We start from the raw sequence: 22,115 nt of genomic DNA, 5'->3' as shown, positions 1-22,115 counted from the left end.
TTAATTTACAATAGTAGCTTGAGATATACAAAAAGCAGATGTTGATTTTGAAGAGGAAAAATATACTTTTTTTGGTGTATACCCTTTCAGATATTTTGAATTTTGTATCATGTCGGTGCGTTACCTATCAAGGATAAGTTAACTGATTAATTTTAAAGCTGCATCTTGACTTCATCAGCGTTTAATTTCCTAAATGAAAAATGTACTGATCTACCTCTTCACCCCAATTCTACCAAGAATTTGTTTTTTCTAATTCCTTCTAAGAGAGACTACTTTTATTCTAGGATGAGCTGAAATTACTTGGAAAACAGGGGGCCACATTGCTGTCATGCATCCAAGAACCAGCCACCAAATGTCCCAACAGCACACTCAATCTCAATCAACTTGAGAATGTAACTACCATGGAAAGGTGAGTGAGTGAGGTGGAATCTGCCTTTTCAGGAGAAAATATATAGAGCTAGATGTTCTGGAGCAACCAAGAACAGATTGGAACAGCCAATATTGGGTCTTGGTGGGGCCAAGGAAGAAGAACATTTGAGACAACAAAGGAAAAAAGATCACATCCATCTGGCATCCACGTATGGAGATCTTTTTATGAGCATTCCATTCCCCGCTCTTCAATGTCTATGACATGCTCCCACCCTAGGATTTTGAGGGAGAGGGTAGTATTTATTGGGCTTCATTTCCAAATAACAGTTTGGCTTGGAGCTGTGCTTTATATTCGTGTGTCTCAGGTAGAAAGAAAGAAGGCATGAAGGTAAGATCAGCTGGAGCACATTCTAAAGCACAGCAGCTGCATCTGAAGTGAAGTTGCTGCCTGCACTGTGGGTGTCCTGATTGGAAAATGAAAGGTGCAAAGCCCGCTGAGCCAGAAGAAAGGCATAGGTGACACATGCTTTCATAATAAGGAGATGGTTGCAATTGATACCACTGACCGAAGACACAGGTGTTCTATCCATAGGCCTATATGGATGCCTGTGGAAATGAATGCTAACCTAACACCACTTTCTCATTCTTTCCTGAAAGGTTATTAATTCAACTGGATGAAACAGAAAAAGCCTTTAGTCAGTTTTGGTCCAGTCATCATTTGAAGCTTAACCAATGCCTACAACTACAGCATTTTGAGCACGATTTTTGTAAGGTATTCTTTTCTTGTTTAATATAACTTTCTTTTCTGCTACTGTGACCTCTGGTTTTCTCTCCCTCCTCACTCTTTGGTATGGGGTTTCCCTCTTTTCCCTAATCCAGCTTTCTCCTTATCTCCTTGGTTCTTTACAGACCACCCCCTCCAACCCCCTTCTCACTTTTTCAGTGAAGGTGTTCTAGAATCCCATTTTCCTGTTGCGGTACATGGCATTTCAGCGATGGTTTATCTTGCTTTTTTTTTTTTTTTTTTTTTTTTGAAACAGGGTCTTATTCTGTCACTCCGGCCGGAGTGCAGTGGTGCGACCATGGCTCACTGCAGCTTTGATCTTTGGGCTCAAGCTGTCCTCCCACCTCAGCCTCCCAAGTAGCTGGAACTACAGGCAATGCCCCACCATCACACTAGATAATTTTTTTTTTTTTTTTTTGAGATGGAGTCTCACTCTGTTACCCAGGCTGGCGTACAGTGGCGCAATCTCAGCTCACTGTAACCTCCGCCTCCCTGGTTCAAGCGATTCTCCTGCCTCAGCCTCCCGAGTAGCTGGGACTACAGGTGCCCGCCACTACACTCAGCTAATTTTTGTATTTTTAGGAGAGATGGGGTTTCACCATGTTAGCCATGATGGTCTTGATCTCCTGACCTCTGTGATCTGCCCGCCTCGGCCTCCCGAAGTGCTGGGATTATAGGCGTGAGCCACCGTGCCTGGCCCAGATAATATTTTAATATTTTTGCAGAGACGAGGTCTCCCTATGTTGCCCAGGCTGGCCTCAAACTTCTAAGCACAAACAATCCTCCTGCCTCAGCCTCCCAAAGTGCTGGGATTATAGGCATGAGCCACTGGACCCAACTATCTTCCTTTTTGATTGATAATTGGTTGAATATAGTTCTAATAGTTCAACTACAGGTGAATTCTGCACCCCCAGCTTAATTTGAAAGTTAGTGAGCTGCAAAAAACAATTTTTTAACATATGTAGATATATACAAGTCTTGAATCCTCTTTGGAATTTTGAGTTTTCTTGAAGCATAACAAACCTATACCTTCAGGTGAGTGAGTGTTGGTTTACTTCTGGACTGTTCTAATGTTTCTTGTAGGCTAAGCTTACCCTGGATAATTTGCTGGAAGAACAAGCAGAGTTTACAGGCATTGGAGACAGCGTGATGCATGTGGAGCAGCTTCTTAAGGAACACAAAAAACTGGAGGAAAAAAGCCAGGTTTGCTTTCTAACATTTTTGTGTACTGGGAAGGAGGTTGCTGTGGACGGTGATGGATCACATCCAGTCATTGCTATTGGAAGGTTGCTAAAGGACACAGGAATGCCCAATCCTGCCCTTCAGTCACCCCAGGATCCCAAGGAGAGTTGCACATTAACAACTGCTATGAATAATACGGGCAGCACAGAGTCCTATTAAAGCCGCCGAACATACAGTTGCGGTTGGACGCTCAGGTGGGGTGAGGACTCTGGACCAGCCCTGCCCTCTTACGTGGTCAGCAACCAAGTGGGAGAAGATCACAGCAGGTTCATCACTCACCAGAACAATTATCTCAGAGTCTCACCAATCAGCTTGAGCTCCTCCCTGGAGCCTGGACTAGGGGACTGGGGGTTGTGGGGTTGGTAGTAGACGGGAAACTTTCAAAGGGGAAACCAGGAAAAAAAACAACAACTAGTTTTATACCTGGAGCAAGACAGTTAGACGGGGGAAACTGGTCCACATTAGTTCCATTGCTACACAGAATTGGCAAAGCTTTCTCCTTTCTCATGTCCCAGGAGTTGTAAATATGAAACTTGTATAAGAATATGTATTTTACAGTCCCATACTGGAATTAAACAGTGTCCCAGATCTGCACAGAAGTCAGCATTTAGAAGTGATTACATTTTAAGTGTTTACAAATTTGTTTTATTACAAATGAAGAAAGCGGAGTCATCTCTTTCCATAGAAGTTCCTTTCTGCTTGTTTAAAATTAGGTTCTTTATATTTTTGGGTCTTGGGAACCAAGTACCCTATGGTTAGCGCTTCCTTTCTTAGCTAATCTGGAGGCATGTTTCTCAGATGGCAATTTTGCAGTACTAGAGATGTGCCAAAGTGTGAGCCTCTGGCCAGCAGCACAGATGTCACCTGAGTAAGTGCTAATTAGAAATATAAAATCTCAGACCCCACCCTGGAATTGGAATCTGCATTTTAAGAGGATCCCCAGGTGATTGACTTGTATATTACAGTTGGAGACACACACCCCTAAAGGATACGAAACAAAGTATACTAAGGCCACACTGACTCTAAGAGCTGTCGGTTATAGATTCTGAGCTGCAGGTGCTTGTGCACATGCATGAACACACAAACCCACCTGTGTATCCAGATCCCCATTCAGGAATCCCGTCCCTCCCTAGCGAGTGCTCTTTCTCTTACCAGTGACCATTTGTCAGATAGACTAGTGCCGAAGACACACGAGTCATCAGGAACATTTCTCAAACAACGGAAAAGGTGAATTTCATATCTATGATGACTATATGTCTTAGATTCTTCAGGACAGCCCCAATCTTATAACATTTTAGTTTTTTCAAAAGAATTTTTTACTGAATATAAGTACTATATTTTTTGCTTATTCATATATTAAGAAAAAGTGCCTCATCAATAAAATGCCTTCGTATATATATGAAAGTGGCTACTGACCTATCCGGAGGGTTATTTATTCATCAACAGGTATTCCTTATCCTGGGTTCCATGGATGCGGCGGTGAGCCAGACAGTCCAGATTCTGCCCTCATGGAGCTTACATTCTACTGGAGAGAGATGGTTCACTAAAAAGCAATCAAATTAATAATAACATCAGATAGTAACAAGTGATATAAAAAAGAAAACAAAATATAATAGAAAGTGACTGGGGATGCTACTTTAGCTAGCATGGTCTGGAAAGGCCTGAGAAGACGACCTTTGATCTGAGATCTGTTTGATCTGTGTAATCATGCAAAGACTTAGGGAGCTGCGGGTGCAAAGGTCTTAAAGCGGGAATGAGCTTGGTGAGTTCAAGGAACATTGCTAGAGCAGGTGGGCCAGGAGGAAATGAGGGGACAGAGATGAGCAGAGGCCAGGTGTCCTGTTGCACCCTGAGATCTTTTGTGAGGATTTGAATTTTATTCTCAGTGGAACAGAAAGCCCTTGGAAGGCACTCTGGACTGTGTTTTGAATAGTAGTGATGGATCTGCATGACTGCATCACATTCTGTCTTCTGCCCACCTCCTTGAACTTGTGGTCCTTGGTATATACTTCAAAAGTTGCTGACCTGAGCTAGGGATGAAACCTATGGCTATGCAACACAGGAATGCTCTGCGAACCCATGACCCACCTTTCATGGGCAACATTCTGGAAGCAGCTAGACTAGCCCACTGTGGATGACCTGTGACTTGCAGGATTTGCAGACCTGTCACATCCTGTGACTTGCAGATCTTGTTTCTAAACTTGCTTCCTGAAGGATGCAGTACACCTGTGTCTCTGCCTTTGGGTCAATCAAACAAAGCTGTCTCACCATAACTGAGGTCGTTTTCAATATATCTTCCCTCAGACTTCTCAGAGGCATGGCTTCTTCAGATGATTAGGGCTTGGCTCATCTTTCCATTTGTCCTTTAAAGTGTTAAAGGAACAAGACTGTGTCTGGCCACAGTCTGACAAATATCTGCTTGGGGTTTGTCCTTTCCTCGGCACCAAGGGGCCACCTCCCTCCCAGCACAGCCGCACACTGGCTCTGGGGCGTTGCCAGCTTCCTTATTCCACACAGTGACATCATCCTCACAAGTAACCTCAGAGTCAGCTCACTAACCAGGCTCCTGTCGCATGCTGATTCAGCCTGTTCTTTCTCTTGTTCTAGTTTGAGGGTTTAGCAGTGTTTTGAATGCTCCTTCCTGATTCTGAAAAACAGTAGTTTCAACCATTTATAGAAGGTCTTCTATAAAAGCAGAATTTGCAGCCAGGTTTTGACTGTGGGAGCATACTGAGACCCTTGCTGAGAGGCCAGCAGGGAACACACCAGGATAGGGTGGAGGAACCACCAGATTTCAGCCTTGACCTCTCCCTATAAGGGTGCTGTGTCTAAGAAGGCGTGGAACCCAGGCCATTAACATCTAAGGATGTCATCTAGTTGGAGGGTCATAGCTTTGTGTACATGTGTGAGATTTTCAAACACACACAGAAGTAGACAGACTGGCACAATGAACTCCAAGTGTCCGTCATTCAATTTCAACAACCATTAACTTTCTGCCTTTCTTGTTTCATCTGGCCCACCTCCCCATACACACACTCCATCCCTATGGATCATCTGTGGGTTTGTTCTAGATTCCCTGATAGAGTAACATCACTCGCTTTCTTGCTATTTTCTTCCCTAGTAGGCACTCTCATCTCTCATCTGTTATACCAGTAGAGTCCTCGGCGGGGAATAAACTGTTATTTCAATAAAGATTTCTGAATCGCAACTTCTAAGCTGCAACTTGACTATCTAGCCTTCTGGAATTTTCGGCATCTGAAAGATCCCAGATGGGCTTGTGATCAGAGTACCGGATTTTAGCCATTTTTCCCTCACGCTTTCTTTTTTACTTTGGAGATTTTGATGACTATTTATCTTGAGCGGGAGGTATATAAACTAAAAAAATAAGCTTCAATTTGGAGGTTTCACTGTAAATTTCTTTGCAGGCACCAGGAGGATTTCATAGCACATGTGGAGAGGCCAGGTGGTTGGAAGGTGACAAGAACATAGGCTTTAGAGTCAGATAGGGATGGATTAAAATCTTGGCTCTAACAAGTACCAGCTGTATGACCCTAGTCACATTTCTTAGCCTTTCTGAATATGGCACCCCTCATCTGTAAAACAGAGATAATAATTCCTACCTCACAGAGACCCTGTGAAGATTAAATGAGTTAGATGTGTGGTAGGGACTTCATGTGGTCGGCCTGCAATGTGGTCAGTGGTCAGTGGTCAATATTCAGTGGTCAGAAACTATTGTTGTCCTTTCAATTCTGTAATAGTGACCTTCCAACCATATGGTGGCTGAATCCGGGTTGCTCCTTAGTTTCCCTTTTTGTTTTGAGACGGAATTTCACTCTTGCTGTCCAGGCTGGAGTGCAGTGGCACAATCTCGGCTCACTGCAACCTCCACCTCCCAGGTTCAAGCGATTCTTCTGCCTCAGCCTCCTGAGTAGCTGGGATTACAGGTGCCTGCCACCACGCCCGGCTAATTTTTGTATTTTTAGTAGAGATGGGGTTTCACCATGTTGGTAAGGCTGGTCTCTAACTCCTGACCTTGTGATCCGCCGGCCTTGGCTTCTCAAAGTGCTGGGATTACAGGCGTGACCCACCGCGCCCGGCCTCCTCAGTTGCCTTTATGGGTGTTTTTCCCTAGACACATTTGGACCTGTTACTCACATCTTTCCTCTAACATCTCAAATGTCTTCTGGACAGTTCTGAAGGGTGAAATACTATATGCCAAGGGAAGGGCAGGCTCTGATCACCACAGGGCGATTTGGAAGTATCTTGTGGTGAATTTCCCTGGACCCAGAAAATTCTGCCCTGTTCTTAATAAATTAGGCAGCTGGACTTTAAAAAAATGTCAACAGAGACTTTCTTGCCAAGTCTCATGTTTCTACATTTGACTAAAGTCAGACAAGTTTGAGCAACCAAATGAGGTCTCTAAGCTTAGGCAGAATAAGTGCAGTCATTTTTCTCTGTGTATGTTGCTCTGAGCCAGATCCTGGAGCCAGACTGCCTGGGTTTGAAGCCTGGCTCTTCTCTTTCCTACCTGGGTCACCTTGGGCCATTGTGCCTCCACTTCCCTTTGGTAAAACAGTACCTGTATCAAAGGTTTTGTTGTGAAGAGTTAAAGAAATAAGCAAATGTAAAGCATTCAGAACGGTGCCTGGCACGTAGTAAGCTCTCAGTAGATGTCAGCTGTTGTTATTAATATTACAGAGGTAGAGGGATAAATTCTGTGCTATGGAACATGTCCTAGGTTCAGTCTGCAGTAGCTGAGCAGTGCTAGTAAAGGTCTGTCATTCATTTGACATTTATTCTGCAAATATTTATTCATCTCCTACCATGCCAGGTACTGTTTAAGTTCTGAGGACACAGCAGTGAACCAGAGAGTCAAAAATCACTGCCCAGGGAATGAGTATTGCAGTCGTCTTGTAACCAGTGTACCTGGGCCTTTGCTGTTTAGAACAAGTGCTCTGGGTATTTTCCCCTCAGTCCTTTTAACTAGCCACTGCTTGATTTGTGTCACTCGTTTCTATACCAGTACTCCTCTTTGTTTTGTGCAGCATTTGTTTGTAAGTATCTCAGATGCACCATGCCCTGTTTTCAGTTGAATAAGAGCTGGTTCTGGACCATAGGGGTCTGTGGCATAGTGCAGGCAGCAGATAAGTGGTCACAACATAATGAAGCAGGTGCTCTGATCAAGAAAGCACAGAGAAAGTTTTCTGGAGAAGGTGAAGTCTAAAATGTAATTTAGATTGAGCTGGCCCCAGAGGAGTACGGGTGTGGTAGAGGATGGGTGAGGGGGAGTAGGGAAGGATGGGCTTTCTAGGCAGACAGCAGGTAGAGAAGGGATGGAGGCCTAAAGCTGCCTGAATATTTGGGGAACAACAAATGGATAATTAGTATGGTTGCAGCAGAGAATGGTGTTGAGGAAGTGGAGGAGGACTTGGTAAGAGGCACACCCAGGTATAAGCTAGATAACGAAAGGTCCCGTGTGCATTGCTCAAGAGTTTAAGCTTGCTCCTGAAGACCCTGGGGACCCAGAAAAGGGCTTGAAGCTTGGAAGTGATGTAGACACAATAAGATGTGTTGGAATCGCTGCTTTGTCAGCAGTCTGGAGCGTGAGTTGAAGGAGAGCCCGAAGAAAAGCAGGGAGACCAGCTGTCCCCATGAGAAACCATGAGGCCTGAGCAGACAGTGGCAAGGAGGTGGCAGAGATGGGGTCAGAACTTGAAAAGCATTAAGAAGGCAATGGCCCCTGCAGGGCTTCTTGAATGACTGGGAGGGTAGGAGGAAAGGGGTTTGGAAATTGTTGAAACGATAAACCAGTGCAAGTTAAGAGAGGGGCAAGTTGTACATACCTGGAGTTACGGTGACTCCTCATGTTACTGTAAACAGCTAAAGCAGAGCAGAAAATGATGCATTGGATGCTTAGCGTGGCTGGCAAGGGGGCTCATGGGCTCTCTGCTCCTAGAGACCTTTCGGAATGTGGCAGTCATCTGTGCTGATGCCAAAGTCAAGGTTGTTTCACAGAGTTCCAGCCAAGCAGATCACTACATCATGTAGCTCACTGGCTCATTCATTTAATTTGTTGATCAAATATTTATTGCATGTCTACTAAATACTCTCATGGAACTGACATTTTGGTGGGAGTGAGTGGAGGAGGGAGGAATTCTTTTTTTCTTTCTTTTTTTTTTTTTTTTTTTGAGACAGAGTCTCATTCTGTTGCCCAGGCTGGAGTGCAGTGGTGCAATCTCGGCTCACTGCAACCTCCGCCTCCCAGGTTCAAGCGATTTTCCTGCCTCAGCCTCTTGAGTAGCTGGGACTACAGGTGCACGCCACCATGCCTGGTTAATTTTTTGTCTTTTTAGTAGACGGTGTTTCACCATGTTGGCCAGGATGGTCTCGATCTCCTGACCTCATGATCTGCCCACCTCAGCCTCCCAAAGTGCTGGGATTACAGGTGTGAGCCACCACGCCCAGCCAGGAGGCAAGAATTCTACATTAAAGTAAATAAAGAAAATAGTTTTTAGATAGAGGTGAGTGCTGTTAAAGAATAAAGTGAGGGAGAGGGCCTAGATGAGTGGGTGAATGGATTGTAGAGAATGACTTCAGATATAGTCGCCGGGGAAGCCCTGTGAGGAGGTGACCCAGAAACTGAGTTCTGCATGACCCAGGGAAGAGCAATCCAGAGAAGGGCCGAGTCAGGAGCTAGGTTGGTGATCAGCTGTAAGCCGTATCTCTCAGCTGGATTCCTGCAGCAGCCCTTTAACAGGCCTCCCTGCATTTCCTCTTATTCTGGACACTGTACCTGGAGCCTTCCAAAAACATGTTCAAGATCCTCCCTACAAACCCAGGGACTTTCCTCTCACAATTAGAAAAAGCCAAAGTGCTTACAAGGGCAGCAAGGCCCCCGCCATGGAACGCCCACTTTCCTCTGGTTACGTCTTCCACTCATTTCCTGCTTGCTCCCTCTGCTGCAGCCACACTGGCCTCCTTCCTGCTACCGGAACTTGTCAAACACACCTTCACCTCCCAGCCAAGTACTGCGTGGCTTGTGCCTGACTTCAGGTCTCGGCTTGTGTGCAGAGCGCTCCCAAGACCATGCACACATTTCTTCGAAGATTCGCTAGGACTCTGCATGTAGCTGTATTAGAGTTACAATCTATAACGATGAAAAAGTACTAAGCAAAATTAGCAAAGGGGAAAGGCGAGGTGAAGTCTGGAGGAAACCAGGCACAAGCTTCTTAGAATCCTCTCCTGTGGGAGTCTCACAGGACATACTTCTTGCCCCCATCTGTGGGTTGTGACAACATGTGTGAAATGTTGTCTACCAGGGAAGCTCATTAGAGACTCAACGCCCAGAGGTTTTATTGGTGGCTGGTCATGTCGGCAGCTTCTGTCTGGCAAGAACCAAGATTTCAGACTCCCAAAAGAAAAGCAGGTAATCACCATAAACCATACTGTTTGCACAAGCGGTTCAGGCATCGTGAGCTATTCACATCAGGGAATGGAGGGAACCTTCCCAAAATCTAAGTTCCTAGGTGCCAACAAAGGGCCAATCTTACAATTGGGTCTTTCTTTCTAAGGCTGTAGTCTCAAGCTTTTTTCTTTTTTTTTTTGGAGATGGAGCCTAGCTCTGTCGCCCAGGCTGGAGTGCAGTGGCGCAATCTTGGCTCACTGCAACCTCCGTCTCCCAGGTTCAAGCAATTCTCTGCCTCAGCTTCCAGAGTAGCTGGGACTGTAGGCACATGCTGCCATGCCTGGCTAATTTTTGTATTTTAGTAGAGGTGGGGTTTCACTGTGTTGCCCAGGCTGGTCTCGAACTCCTGAGCTCAGGCAATCCGCTTCGGCCTCCCCAAGTGCTAGGATTACAGGCATGAGCCACCACACCCGGCCTAGTCTCAGCCTTTCTATGTGAAGTCTTTTCTGCATAGCTTGAGTACTGCTGCTCAGGGAGACCTTCTCACCATCCGATTTAAAATACTAGCTCCAGCACTCCCTGCCCTCCCCATCATCTAATTTTTCTCCATATACTCGTCGCTGTCGAAGATACCATATAATCCACACATGCAATTATTTATTGCCCGTGTCTCCCACTAAAATGTAAGCTTCATTTCATGAGGTGGGGATTTTTACCTGCTTTCTTTACCAATGAACCCCCAGCACCTATGACAGTGTTTGGCACATAGTAGGTTCTCAATAATATGAGATGGATGAATGAAGGAATGCTTAAAAAATCAGGAAAACTTGGCACGTGTGGTTAGAGTGAAGTGTCATGCAGAAAGAGGTAGGAAATGTGATTGAGCAGACAGGGCCAGTGCATACAGAGCCCTTACAGGCTTTGGGAAAGGGTTTAGACAAGCATATTTCTTTTTTTTTCTTTCTTTTTTGAGATGGAGTCTTGCTCTGTCACCCAGGCTGGAGTGCAGTGGCACAATCTCAGCTCACTGCAATCTCCGCCTCCCGGGTTCAAGCGATTCTCTTGTCTCAGCCTCCTGAGTAGTTGGGATTACAGACACCTACCACCACGCCCATCTAATTTTTGTATTTAGTAGAGATAGGGTTTTGCCGTGTTGGTCAGGCTCGTCTGGAACTCCTGACCTCAAGTGATCCGCCCACCTCAGCCTCCCAAAGTGCTGGCATTACAGGTGTGAGCCACTACGCCCAGCCTAGACAAGCATATTTCTTAAGTGTCATGACCACCTTTGAGTTGTCCAAACCCAATTTTCACCAGTGTCTCAACTTCAGCTCACCCCCCACTCTCCTCAAAGACAAGTGTCAGTTCCTCTTCTTGTTCCTTTAGTTAATAGGGGTATTCAAAATCTCTTATTATGTGTACTCCATGCTTTTCTGCCCTAGAATTTATTGCAATTATAATAAGTTAACAATTTGTGCAATTTAGTTAATATCTTAATTCTCCATTAATCTGAAGATTTTTGGCTTGTCAGCACTATATCCTCAATGTCTAGCCCAGAACCCAACAATAGAATGACTGCTATTGTTTAGAGTATGGACAACTCCAGGCCAGGGTCAACTTCCTGGACCTGGAACCATTCAGAGCTTTCTCAGGTTCTCCAGTCTTCGTCCTGGGTCAGCATCTCCCCAGCCTCCCTCCAGGCTTGGAGCACACAGTACCAGGCAGCTCTCAGCCTCACGATGCCCTGACTTCTGATGCCTGGCTGTGCATGTTCACTTTGCAGGAACCCCTGGAAAAGGCCCAGCTGCTGGCACTGGTTGGGGACCAGCTCATCCAAAGCCACCATTATGCAGCAGACACCATCAGGCCCCGGTGTGTGGAGCTCAGGCGCCTCTGTGACGATTTCATCAATGGAAACAAGAAAAAATGGGACATTTTAGGAAAGTCCTTAGAGTTTCATAGACAGCTGGACAAGGTGAGCAAAACACAGCCAAGAACGTGATGTCTGCAAGATTTTCTGTGAAGAAGCTTCCATTATACTCGTCCTCCCTTCCTTGTGTGATTGCTGACAGGCTCGAGTGCTTTATGTGAAAAGATGTTCAAGAGGCATTCAAAGTGTGCACATCCTAGATTGAAGAGGTACTGAAGGTAAAAAGTGCTCTGGCCATCCCACCACATCCCATTCAATTAACTAAAGGCCATTTCTATCTGTGTGGAGCCAGACTTTAAGAGTGTGTTTTGGCCTGGCCCTGTGGGAACACTTCTTGATTCCCTTTCAGGTGTACAGAGAACCAAGCACTATATTTGCAGAGTGCTTCCCTCATATAAAGGCAAAGGGTTTTGATTCTTTTTGGAGAAGCTTAAGTAATAATGACTATTTTATATGCCCTAGCATTTATCGAGCACCTACTCTATTTCTACCAGGAACATAATTATGTCATCTATTTATAATCCTCAAGACAACCTCTGAGGAAGGTATTAATGGCCTCATTGTGCAGAGGCAGAAACTGATACTCTGCTAGTTCTCAAAATGTAGCACACAAGAATCACCTGGTGAGCTGTTATATGGCAGATTCCCTTATGCACCAGGGCTGGAGACTCAGCGTCAGTAGGTCTGGAATACTGCCCAGGAACTAGTATTTTACTAAAGCGCCCAAATGATTCTGGTGCAGGTGGTGCAGGAATGACACCAAGAAGCCCTGGGGAAGTGACTGCCCAAGACCACACGTGGTGCAAACAGGGGAAGCCAGAATTGAAGTCAGGCCTGCCAGATTCCACACCGAGGCTTCACAGGATAGACAGCAAGCCTGCATGCCAGGGGCCCACAGGGAGAGGGGTGTGCAGAGCCTGGTGCCCTTTGGAGGTGACCTCTAGGGTATGTTCCCAGTCAGCAGGAGCAGTGGTTTCTGGAGTCTTCCCTGTCAATTGGTCCCAGGCAGCATGTGACTGATGGCAATGAGTCAGCATGCTCCATCCCCACAGCTGTTCCTCTTGCATGCCAGGGGCACCCACCCGGTTGCTTACCTCATCCCATTGCCAAAGGGATTTTAATGTCAATGAAATACAGTTGTTCCAGAAGCAAGTGGCTCAGAAGGGGCTGGTGCGCAGCCTTCTCTGTGTGCTGAGCTCGCTGCAGGATCAGCCGCTGTTTTGCCAACTCCATTTTTGCTCCAGAGTGGTGTGTGTGTGTGTGTGTGTGCGCGCGCACATGCACACACACATGGGTATGAGACGGAGAGTGGGAGACAGAGAGAGAGAGAGAGAGTGAGAGAAAGCAAGTAGCCATAGGAACTCTGCAGAAAATCCCAGCCTAATGCTTTTTACAGATCTAGGCATGATGTGTAAAGAGAAAGTTTTCACAGCATATATCAAAGCATGAGTTCATATTATTGTGGAAATCCAAAAATGTAGGAAGAAAAAGGTTACTCATGTGCATGTACATATCCTACTACCCCCCACCCCTACATAATGGTAATTATTAATTCTGAAATATCTTTATTTTTATTATTCTAAATGTAGCATATATTCACTGTGCTACATTCATTTGCCTAGATTATCTAGGGAAAAAGTGAGACAAACATTTAAGTTGCCTATCATTTTCCCACTTAGAAAGGCAGCCGCTTTGGAGTGTTCCATTTTGATCTTTTTTTCTCTGTATAGTTATTTTATATTGCTTTTCAGGTCACATGGTAAATGGAAATGCAGAGGTACTGGCACTGGAAGCTTATTTTCATATAACTCTTCAGGTAGCATAAGGGTCCCCTGTCTTTCTGTTCAGGTGTCTCAGTGGAGTTCAGAAGAGCAAAGAAAATGAGTCTTTTAAAAAATCTGAATACTTAGAATTCATCACCTATCTGACGTCCTCCCAGCATCCAAAAACTTTGAGTATTGCTGTGCTGAGTTACAAAGCTTTACATTCTTGCTTCCTTAGGAAACACAAATGCCAGTAAATGCAAATAGGGATGGCCTGGGAATCCAAAGAGGAAAGTTGTGTTTTTGTTAAAAGGGACACTCCTTTCTCCCAGGAAATGTAAGGGCCGGGTCCAATGTCTCATTAATCACTCTGTGTTCTCGTAACCAATTTGGATGCAGGTAAACCCCGAAAGCCATTGATTACATTTCTCTATGGTTAGACCAGCCTAAGAGATATTTAGCGCTAAGACTGAGTGGTGCAGTGCCACATGCCTGTAATCCCAGCACTTTGGAAGGCTGAGGCGGGAAGATTGCTTGAGCCCAGGAGTTTGAGACCAGCCTGGGCAACATGGCCAAAACCTGTCTCTTAAAAAAAAAAAAAAAAAAAAGGAAAGAAAAATTAGCCTGGTGTGGTGGCGCACATCTGTAGTCCCAGCTACTTGGGAGGCTAAGATGGAAAGATCACCTGAGCCTGGGGTAGACCTCTCCAGGCTGCATTAAGCCATGATTGCACTACTACACTCCAGCCTGGGCAACAGAGTGAAACGCTGTCTCAAATTAAATACATATTTACCTGTCTTCTCCTGGAGATGTAGCAATTCCCGTCAGTGGAAGAGAGAAGAACATTATATGACTCATTTTGCTGACCAAGTGACCTCCCTGAGAAGTGGACAGGTGTAGATTGGTTAGGGTTTATCCACCTCATAGTATAATTTACAGTGGTTAGACCCCTTAAACTTTATGCCGTCCCATGACAATTTTCCATTGTCTCAGAATCCTTGTAGACAAGCTCAGACCTGCTGAGGATTATGGTGGCTCTGAGTTGTGGTCAGTCAAAGTGCACAAGGCACTGTTTCTTTCCGAAGGTCAGCCAGTGGTGTGAGGCAGGAATCTACCTCTTGGCTTCCCAAGCTGTAGACAAGTGCCAGTCTCGAGAGGGGGTTGACATCGCCTTGAATGACATTGCAACATTCCTGGGCACAGCCAAGGAGTACCCATTGCTCAGCCCTAAGGAGTTTTACAGTGAGTTTGAGTTGCTGCTCACCCTCGATGCAAAGGTAATGCTTCCGGGTTATTTTGATCCTGTGGTTGGGAAATGGATAGGGGAGGGAGGGACTGTATCTTCTTCCTGATAAAGTGCACGCAGGGTGTACTGAGCAGGCTGTATTGAGTGGGCTCACCGATTCCAAAGCCCTCTGGTGGCCTCTTAGACTCCTGGCCTGAACATCCTGGCATACTGACGCTTCATCTGACTCAAATCAGTCATTTCTCTATTAATGCTTATGAGCATTCCTGATGTACCACACACTGTGCTGAATGCTGAGGATACCATGATGATTAGAAATAGGCCGAGGCGGGCGGATCACGAGGTCAGGAGATCGAGACCATCCTGGCTAACTTGGTGAAACCCCATCTCTACTAAAAATAGAAAAAATTAGCCAGGCGTGGTGGTGGGTGCCTGTAGTCCCAGCTACTCGGGAGGCTGAGGCAGGAGAATGGCGTGAACCCGGGAGGTGGAGCTTGCATTGAGCCAAGATCGCGCCACTGCACTCCAGCCTGGGCGACAGAGTGAGACTCCGTCTCAAATAAAAAAAAGAAATAAATAGGCATGCTTCTATCCCTCACTGAGCTTACAGTTTCGTGGGAGAGGCTGACATTAACAAAATAATCACCCAAAAATGTATTACAAGCTGATATAAGTGCTGTCAAGGAGGGATTCAGGGTCAGGCATGTGACAGAGGAACTTGACCTGGACTGGGGTCAGAGAAGGCTCTCGGGAAGAGTCATTTGAGCTAAAGCCTGGAGAATGAGTAGACAAGATGGGAGAGCCTTTCCGGACAGGAGGAATAGCATGTGCAAAGGCTTTAGGGCTGGAGGGAGCCTGGCACAGTGCAGACCAAAAGGTCAGGGTGCTAGAACCTGGAGAGCAATGGAAGTGTGTTTTGGGTGAGGTTAGAGATTGGCAGGCAAGGTAGGCTTTGTGGGCCACATGAAAGAGTTTGGATTTAAGCAGGGGATAACTTGATTGGATTTGCATTTGAGAAGCGCATTCTTCCATGAAGCCAGCAGGGTTGTAGATAGCACACCTTCCTCTGAGAGCCACATTACCTTGTCTGCACCTCTGGTTTAAGAGCTTCTTTAAGTCAGCTTCCTGGGCACACAGCAGGGAAGAGAAGACGCGGTGGAGGAACAAACAGATTATATCCAGCCTGTCTAACTGTTCATGTAATTCTGGGGAATGCCCTGAAGTCCATCCATGGACTCAGGCCAAAATCTTTGCTTTGTCTAACATGACACAAACCACATTGTATTCTAATTGTTTGTTTGTTTATGTATTTATTTCTGATACGGAGTCTAGCTCTGTCGCCCAGGTTTGAGTGCATTGACATGATCTCGGCTCACTGCAACCTCCGCCTCTTGGGTTCAAGCGATTCTCCTGCCTCAGCTTCCCAAGTAGCTGGGATGACAGGTGCCAGCCACCACACCCAGCTAATGTTTGTTTTTTTAGTAGAGATGGGGTTTCACCATGTTGACCAGGCTGGTCTCAAACTCCTGTGCCAGGGTGTTCCAGGCACTGGAGATGCCATCGTGCAAGGATGTAGTCATTGCCCTCAAGGGTCTCAAGTAGGAGAGGCTGATCCTTAGATGCACAATTCTGGAGCATGGCAGGACCTACAACGACTTGCATAGTGATGCCCAGAGGGGGTCACCTGAGGGAGGTAGGGATGGGGGGAGTAGGGGAAGCTGGGAGAAAGGGAATGCTTCGTGTCCTCAGGCTGTATACAGAGAGACCTGTTCATCATGATTTGCTTTTGTTACTGCAGGCCAAAGCTCAGAAAGTTTTGCAGAGGCTGGATGATGTCCAGGAAATATTTCACAAGAGGCAAGTGAGTCTGATGAAACTGGCAGCCAAACAGACTCGTCCAGTGCAACCTGTGGCCCCACATCCTGAGTCTTCACCAAAATGGGTGTCATCGAAAACCAGCCAGCCCTCCACCTCGGGTAGGTTATTTGAGGAAAAGAAGCTTTGTGGCTTTTGTGTTTCTCCAGCAACATAAGGACTGAGACTGGTGGTCTACAATGGATAATGGTCACTGTTTTAACAGATACTTTTTAAAACAGACTACAGATATGCCATAGCGCAGACATGGAAGACATAAACACTTAGATAACACCAAGTGCCTGGATGTAAGGAGAAACACACAATCTACTGAAGAAGTAAAAAAAAAAAAAAATGCATCATAAAGGCTGGGCGCGGTGGCTCGCGCCTGTAATCCAGCACCTTGGGAGGCCTTGGCGGGTGAATAATCTGAGGTCAGGAGTTCGAGACCAGCCTGGCCAACATGGTGAAACCCCGTCTCTACTAAAAATATAAAAATTAGGCTGGGTGTGGTGGCTCACACCCATAATCCCAGCACTTTGGGAGGCTGAGGGGGGCAGATGACAAGGTCAGGAGATAGAGACCATCCTGGCTAACACAGTGAAACCCCATCTCTACTAAAAATACAAAAAATGAGCCCGGCGTGGCCACGGGTGGCTGTAGTCCTAGCTTCTCAGGAGGCTGAGGTAGGAGAATGGCGTGAACCCGGGAGGCAGAGCTTGCAGTGAGCTGAGATGGCGCCACTGCACTCCATCCTGGGCGACAAAGCGAGACTCCATCTCAAAAAAAAAAAAAGAAAAAATTTATTTATATATATATATATATAAATTAGCTGGGCATGGTGGTGGGTGCCTGTAATCCCAGCTACTCAGGAGGCTGAGGCAGAAGAATTGCTTGAACCCGGGAGGCAGTTTGCAGTGAGCCGAGATTGTGCCATTGCACTCCAGCCTGGGTGACAAGAGCAAAACTCCATCTCGACAACAACAGCAACAACAAATGCATCATAATAATAACAACGTAATAATAACAGCATACAATAGACTCCATTCAGGACCTTTAAAAGGCCCACGTTTTATTAGCAATGGTGTAGTAAAATTGGTTCTTTGAGCAGAGATTTAAAAAATAGGTAAGTTCTTATGCCAATCCCATATGGTCCTGATTACTATAGCTTATTAGTTAGCATTTAAGATCAAGTCATGCAGTGTTCCAACGTTGTTCTTTTTCAAGGTTGTTTTGGCTATTTTAGGTCCTTTTCGTTTTTCCATAAGTTTTAGAATCACCTTTCAATTTCTGCTGGGATTATGATAGGGATTACACTGGATATATGAGCCAATTTGGAGAGAACTATTATCTTACCAGTATTGACTTTTCCAATTCCTGAATATGTTATAACTTATGTTTTTTAGGTCTTTAATTTCTCTCAACAATGCAGTAGTTTTGAGTGTAAAGGCCTTAGGCATTTCACTTTTTTTTAACCCTATAATGAATGGAATTAACCGTATTTAAGAATAGGAATAGATTTCTATATAGAGATATAATCCTATCATCTGTGAATTGGGATACTTTTACTTTTTCTGTTTCAATCTTTGTACTTTTTTTTCTGGTCATATTATAATGACTGGGACCTCCACTACAATGTCAAATAGAAATGGTGAGAGCAGACATCCGTGTGTTTTCCCAATATTAGGAAAAAAGTTGAAGTTTCACCTTTAAGTATGATGTAAGCTATAGGTTTTCCACAGATGTCTTTTATCAGATTGAGGGAATTCCCTTCTATTTCTATTTTTTTTGAGAATTTTTATCATGAATGATTATTGAGTTTTTCAAATGCTTATTTGGTCCATGTATTGAGATAATGATATGGTTTTTCTTCTTTATTTGTTAATATGGTAAATTACAATGATTTATTTTCAAATGTGAAAACAACTGTACATTCTCGGAATAAACTGTCCTTGGGCGGGATGTACATGTCATTTGTTTGTGTTGTGTATTGTGGCGCTCTGTCATTAAGCACATATATATTCATGGTTTTTATGTCTTGCAGATATATTAGCCCTTTTATAATGATGAAACGTCTCTCCTTTGCTCCTTATCTCTAGAAATACTCTTAAAGTCTATCTTGTGTGATATTGTCACAGCCATTCCTGTTTTCTCGTGCTTAGTGTTTGCACAACGTATTTTTTTTTTGTTTTCTATTCTTCTTTGTATTTAAAGTATATTTGTTGTAGGCAGCATATAGTTGGGCCTTGCCTTTTTATACACTGCAACCTCTGCCTTGTAATTGGAGTGATTAGATTTTTATGTTTACATCCATCATCATTATTGATATAGTTGGATTTAGAGGTCCTGTTTTGTTATCCTTTATGTCTCACATACTTTCTATTCCTCTTTTCCTCCTTTCCTGCTTTCTTTTGGGTTAGTAAATATTTTTTAATATTTTGTTTTAATTCCTCTATTGGCTTGTTATCATATCTCTTTGCACTGTTTTTCACCCAGACTAGGGATTACCATATGCATCTTAACTTGTCATGATCTGTTGAGTTAGTTTCATACCACTCTATGCAAAATATAGGAAATCTACAACATCATACTTCCATATGCTCCCCATCCATCCTCTGTGCTATTCTTATCATAAATATTACATCTATATATGTTAAACCCCCACTATGGTATTACAATCTTTGCTTTCAATAGTCATATATCAAATTAAGACAAATACATATGTGTGTGTGTGTGTGTGTGTGTGTGTATACATACCCCCTTATTCACCATTTCTGGGGTTCTTCATTCCTTATTATAGATTTGAGTTACTATCTTACGTCATTTCTCTTCAGAATAAAGAGCTTCTGTTAGTATTTATTGTTGGGGAGTCTACTGGCAACAAATTCTTTTCTTGTCTTTATTTTTTCCTTTTTGTGGAGAACGGAGTCTTGCTATACTGTCCGGGCAGGTTTCGAACTCCTGGGCTCAAGCTATCCTCCCGCCTCTGCCTCCCTAAGGGCTGGGATTACAGTTGTGAGCCACTGTGCCTGGCCTGTTAGCAATACATTCTTTCAGTTTTTGTTTATCTGAAAATTGTGGTGTGTTTTGGTAATTCTCCATTTAGTACAATTTACAGTGCCTCGTCTTCCACCATGTATCCTACTTTTTAGAAGTAAGCCTGATAACATGTAGTGTATTTATTTCCTGAATTTTATCTGCAAATACACACACACATCCACGTACACACTCTAACACACTTGCATACACATACCACAGACATACCCAAACATACACAGACACATCCTTCTTAGATGATTGGAAACAGAACTTTGTTTTCTTGACCTTTCATCTTCCCTCAAGCTAAACCATGTTCATGTCTATGACTTGGCTTCATTTGTTGTTTCAAGGAACATATGTTTGTTTCAAGTAAATAAAGCAAGAATTAGAGATTTGTTTCTCGGCTTTTCAAATACAAGATTTCATAATAGATAACACTCCTTTCCAGAATAAATAGGTCTTTGTCAAGTCTGAACAGGTTGTCATTGACCTAAGTCAAACAACTAGCTCGTTTTGCAGAACAATCCTGCACTTTTGTTTTTGGCAAGTATCTACTGAGTGTGGACTCTAGCAAGTCACTAAAAGGCTTTTCAAACATTTTTGTGTGATTCCTTAGTAGCTGAGTCTGTGCCAAGATAAGCAATGGTATTTCACAGTGTAAAGAAGATGGGTGGAAGGGCTTAAGAGCTGGAATTTCAGCTCTGACTCTTGTTAGCTGGATGCGTTGGCTACAACTTTTAACACCTCTGAAGTTCATAAGGAATGTGAAAAAACTTTTTAATGCCATGTGACTATAATAGCTAAAATATGTTATGCATTGTATATGATCCACATTCTTCACAAATGAACTCATTAAAGCCTCATCACAGCCTTTACTATAGGATTTCTCATTTTTCCCTACTTTACAGATGAAAAAGGTAAGGCACAGAGGTGACTGTAATCATGTGTGCCTCGTGCATGGAAGAGCAAGGCTTGAACACCAGCAGTGTGGCTTCTGTGGCCCTACCTTTCACTGCTTCACTCTACTTACAGTGTCAAGGACAGGCACTTCTCAGTCATGGTGTCACCAATTATAGTGCATCCATTTCTAGCATCTAGTTATTGTGCCTGGAATCACTCACTTTATAGAGAGCCCACAGAGAGGGAGGAGCCCAAAGGATTGTCTGTTATTACAAAGCAGCATTAATGGTCATATATATAACCTGGGGCAGCAGTGTACTTTCCTACCATTTTCAACATAACATCTATGAAAAACCCATAGAAAGCCCAAGCTGCTTCCAGTTGGCTCACAGAATGAAAGGGTTGGGAGGAGCCTCTGGAGGTCAGATGTCAACCTCCCTCAAGTCTATCATAGCTAAGAATCAGGGTGATATATTGGTGGCGTTTGATGAATGGCATTTTGGTCTTGGGACCTGTAAATGCTAAAATCGGCCAGGCGCGGTGGCTCACGCCTGTAATCCCAGCACTTTAGGAGGCTGAGGCAGGCAGATCATGAGGTCAAGAGATCAAGACCATCCTGGCCAACATGGTAAAACTCCGTCTTTACTAAGAATACAAAAATTAGTTGGGCATAGTGGTGCGTGCCTGTAGTCCCAGCTACTTGGAAGGTTGAGGCAGAAGAATCACTTGAACCTGGGAGGTGGAGGTTGCAGTGAGCTGAGATCACACCACTGCACTCCAGCCTGGCAACAGAGCGAGACTTCATCTCAAAAAAAAAAAAAAGAAAAGAAAAGAAAAAAAGAAATGCTCAAATCCTGCCTGGGATTAATCACATCTCCTGTGAGTTTCCCAAGGGACCAGCATATACAAGGGTGGCGACTGTGACAAATAAGAATTCAAAGTACCTCTTATCTATTAGCCTTGTGGCCATCACCCACAATGCTTGGTAAAGCTGGTAAGGTGGGTTAGGAAGCCTTGAGGCCTAACCAGGGCTTCTCCTCTCCAAGTCCCAATTTTACTACCAAATGGCCATGGAGCTTAAAGAAAGGATATTTCCCAGGTGTCTAGGACCTTGTGGGAAGGGGAGAAGGGAGATAGAGTGACCGAGAGAAAAGAGCAAGAGTAAGACAGCCCAATTTCTTCCTGACTCAGCCAACTGATTCTCACAGTCCTCCCATTCACTGATAAATGTGGGTCCATCAGTTCTGGAATGCAACAATTATACCATCAGATTACCTGCAACAACTGCTGGCTATCGCAAGCATGGCCATCCTCTTACAGTACAATCATAGTATGATTGTGTGTATACATGTATGTGGGTAAAATGAGGGAGAGCATTTGAAAGAAGACTATAAGGAAATATACTAAGTGACTATGCTTCAATGTTAAGATTTTAGTGTTTTTCAGATTTTCTATAATAAGCAAAAATTAATTACCTTTATAATGGAAAATATATTCAGTACAATGCAGTACCTAGAATTTAGTCTTCGAATCAAAGACCAACATCAAGTGCAACATTATGCTGTACACATGATGCATGCCTAAGC

General features: G+C 44.2%; 1 protein-coding gene and 1 long non-coding RNA gene across 10 annotated transcripts in view; one reads left to right on the top strand and one right to left on the bottom strand.

Annotated features, from left to right (window-relative positions):
• Positions 1-22,115, top strand: part of MCF2L2 (MCF.2 cell line derived transforming sequence-like 2) — a 254,021-nt gene that overhangs the window by 125,006 nt on the left and 106,900 nt on the right. For 7 of the 9 annotated variants that reach the window (XR_012430895.1, XR_012430896.1, XM_065540255.2 and 4 more), the window contains 6 exons: positions 285-409; positions 1,027-1,141; positions 2,237-2,356; positions 11,581-11,772; positions 14,576-14,767; positions 16,535-16,712. Coding sequence is in view for 6 of the 9 variants with exons in the window: in XM_065540255.2 (XP_065396327.1) it covers positions 285-409; positions 1,027-1,141; positions 2,237-2,356; positions 11,581-11,772; positions 14,576-14,767; positions 16,535-16,712 (922 nt within the window). In the remaining 3 variants the exon portion in view is untranslated. The remainder of the gene's footprint in view (positions 1-284; positions 410-1,026; positions 1,142-2,236; positions 2,357-11,580; positions 11,773-14,575; positions 14,768-16,534; positions 16,713-22,115) is intronic. The other 2 variants (XR_012430897.1, XM_065540256.2) reach the window with 1 other exon arrangement.
• The window catches only part of LOC102118918 (uncharacterized), a 29,971-nt gene that overhangs the window by 5,607 nt on the left and 2,249 nt on the right, over positions 1-22,115 (bottom strand). The window contains exon 2 of the long non-coding RNA XR_001488701.4: positions 3,812-3,938. This is a non-coding gene — a long non-coding RNA (uncharacterized lncRNA). The remainder of the gene's footprint in view (positions 1-3,811; positions 3,939-22,115) is intronic.

Source organism: Macaca fascicularis, chromosome 2, assembly GCF_037993035.2.
Source record: "Macaca fascicularis isolate 582-1 chromosome 2, T2T-MFA8v1.1".
Classification (NCBI taxonomy): domain Eukaryota; kingdom Metazoa; phylum Chordata; class Mammalia; order Primates; family Cercopithecidae; genus Macaca; species Macaca fascicularis.
Note: the sequence above shows the minus strand (reverse complement) of the source record. Positions and strands in the feature narration are given on the sequence as shown.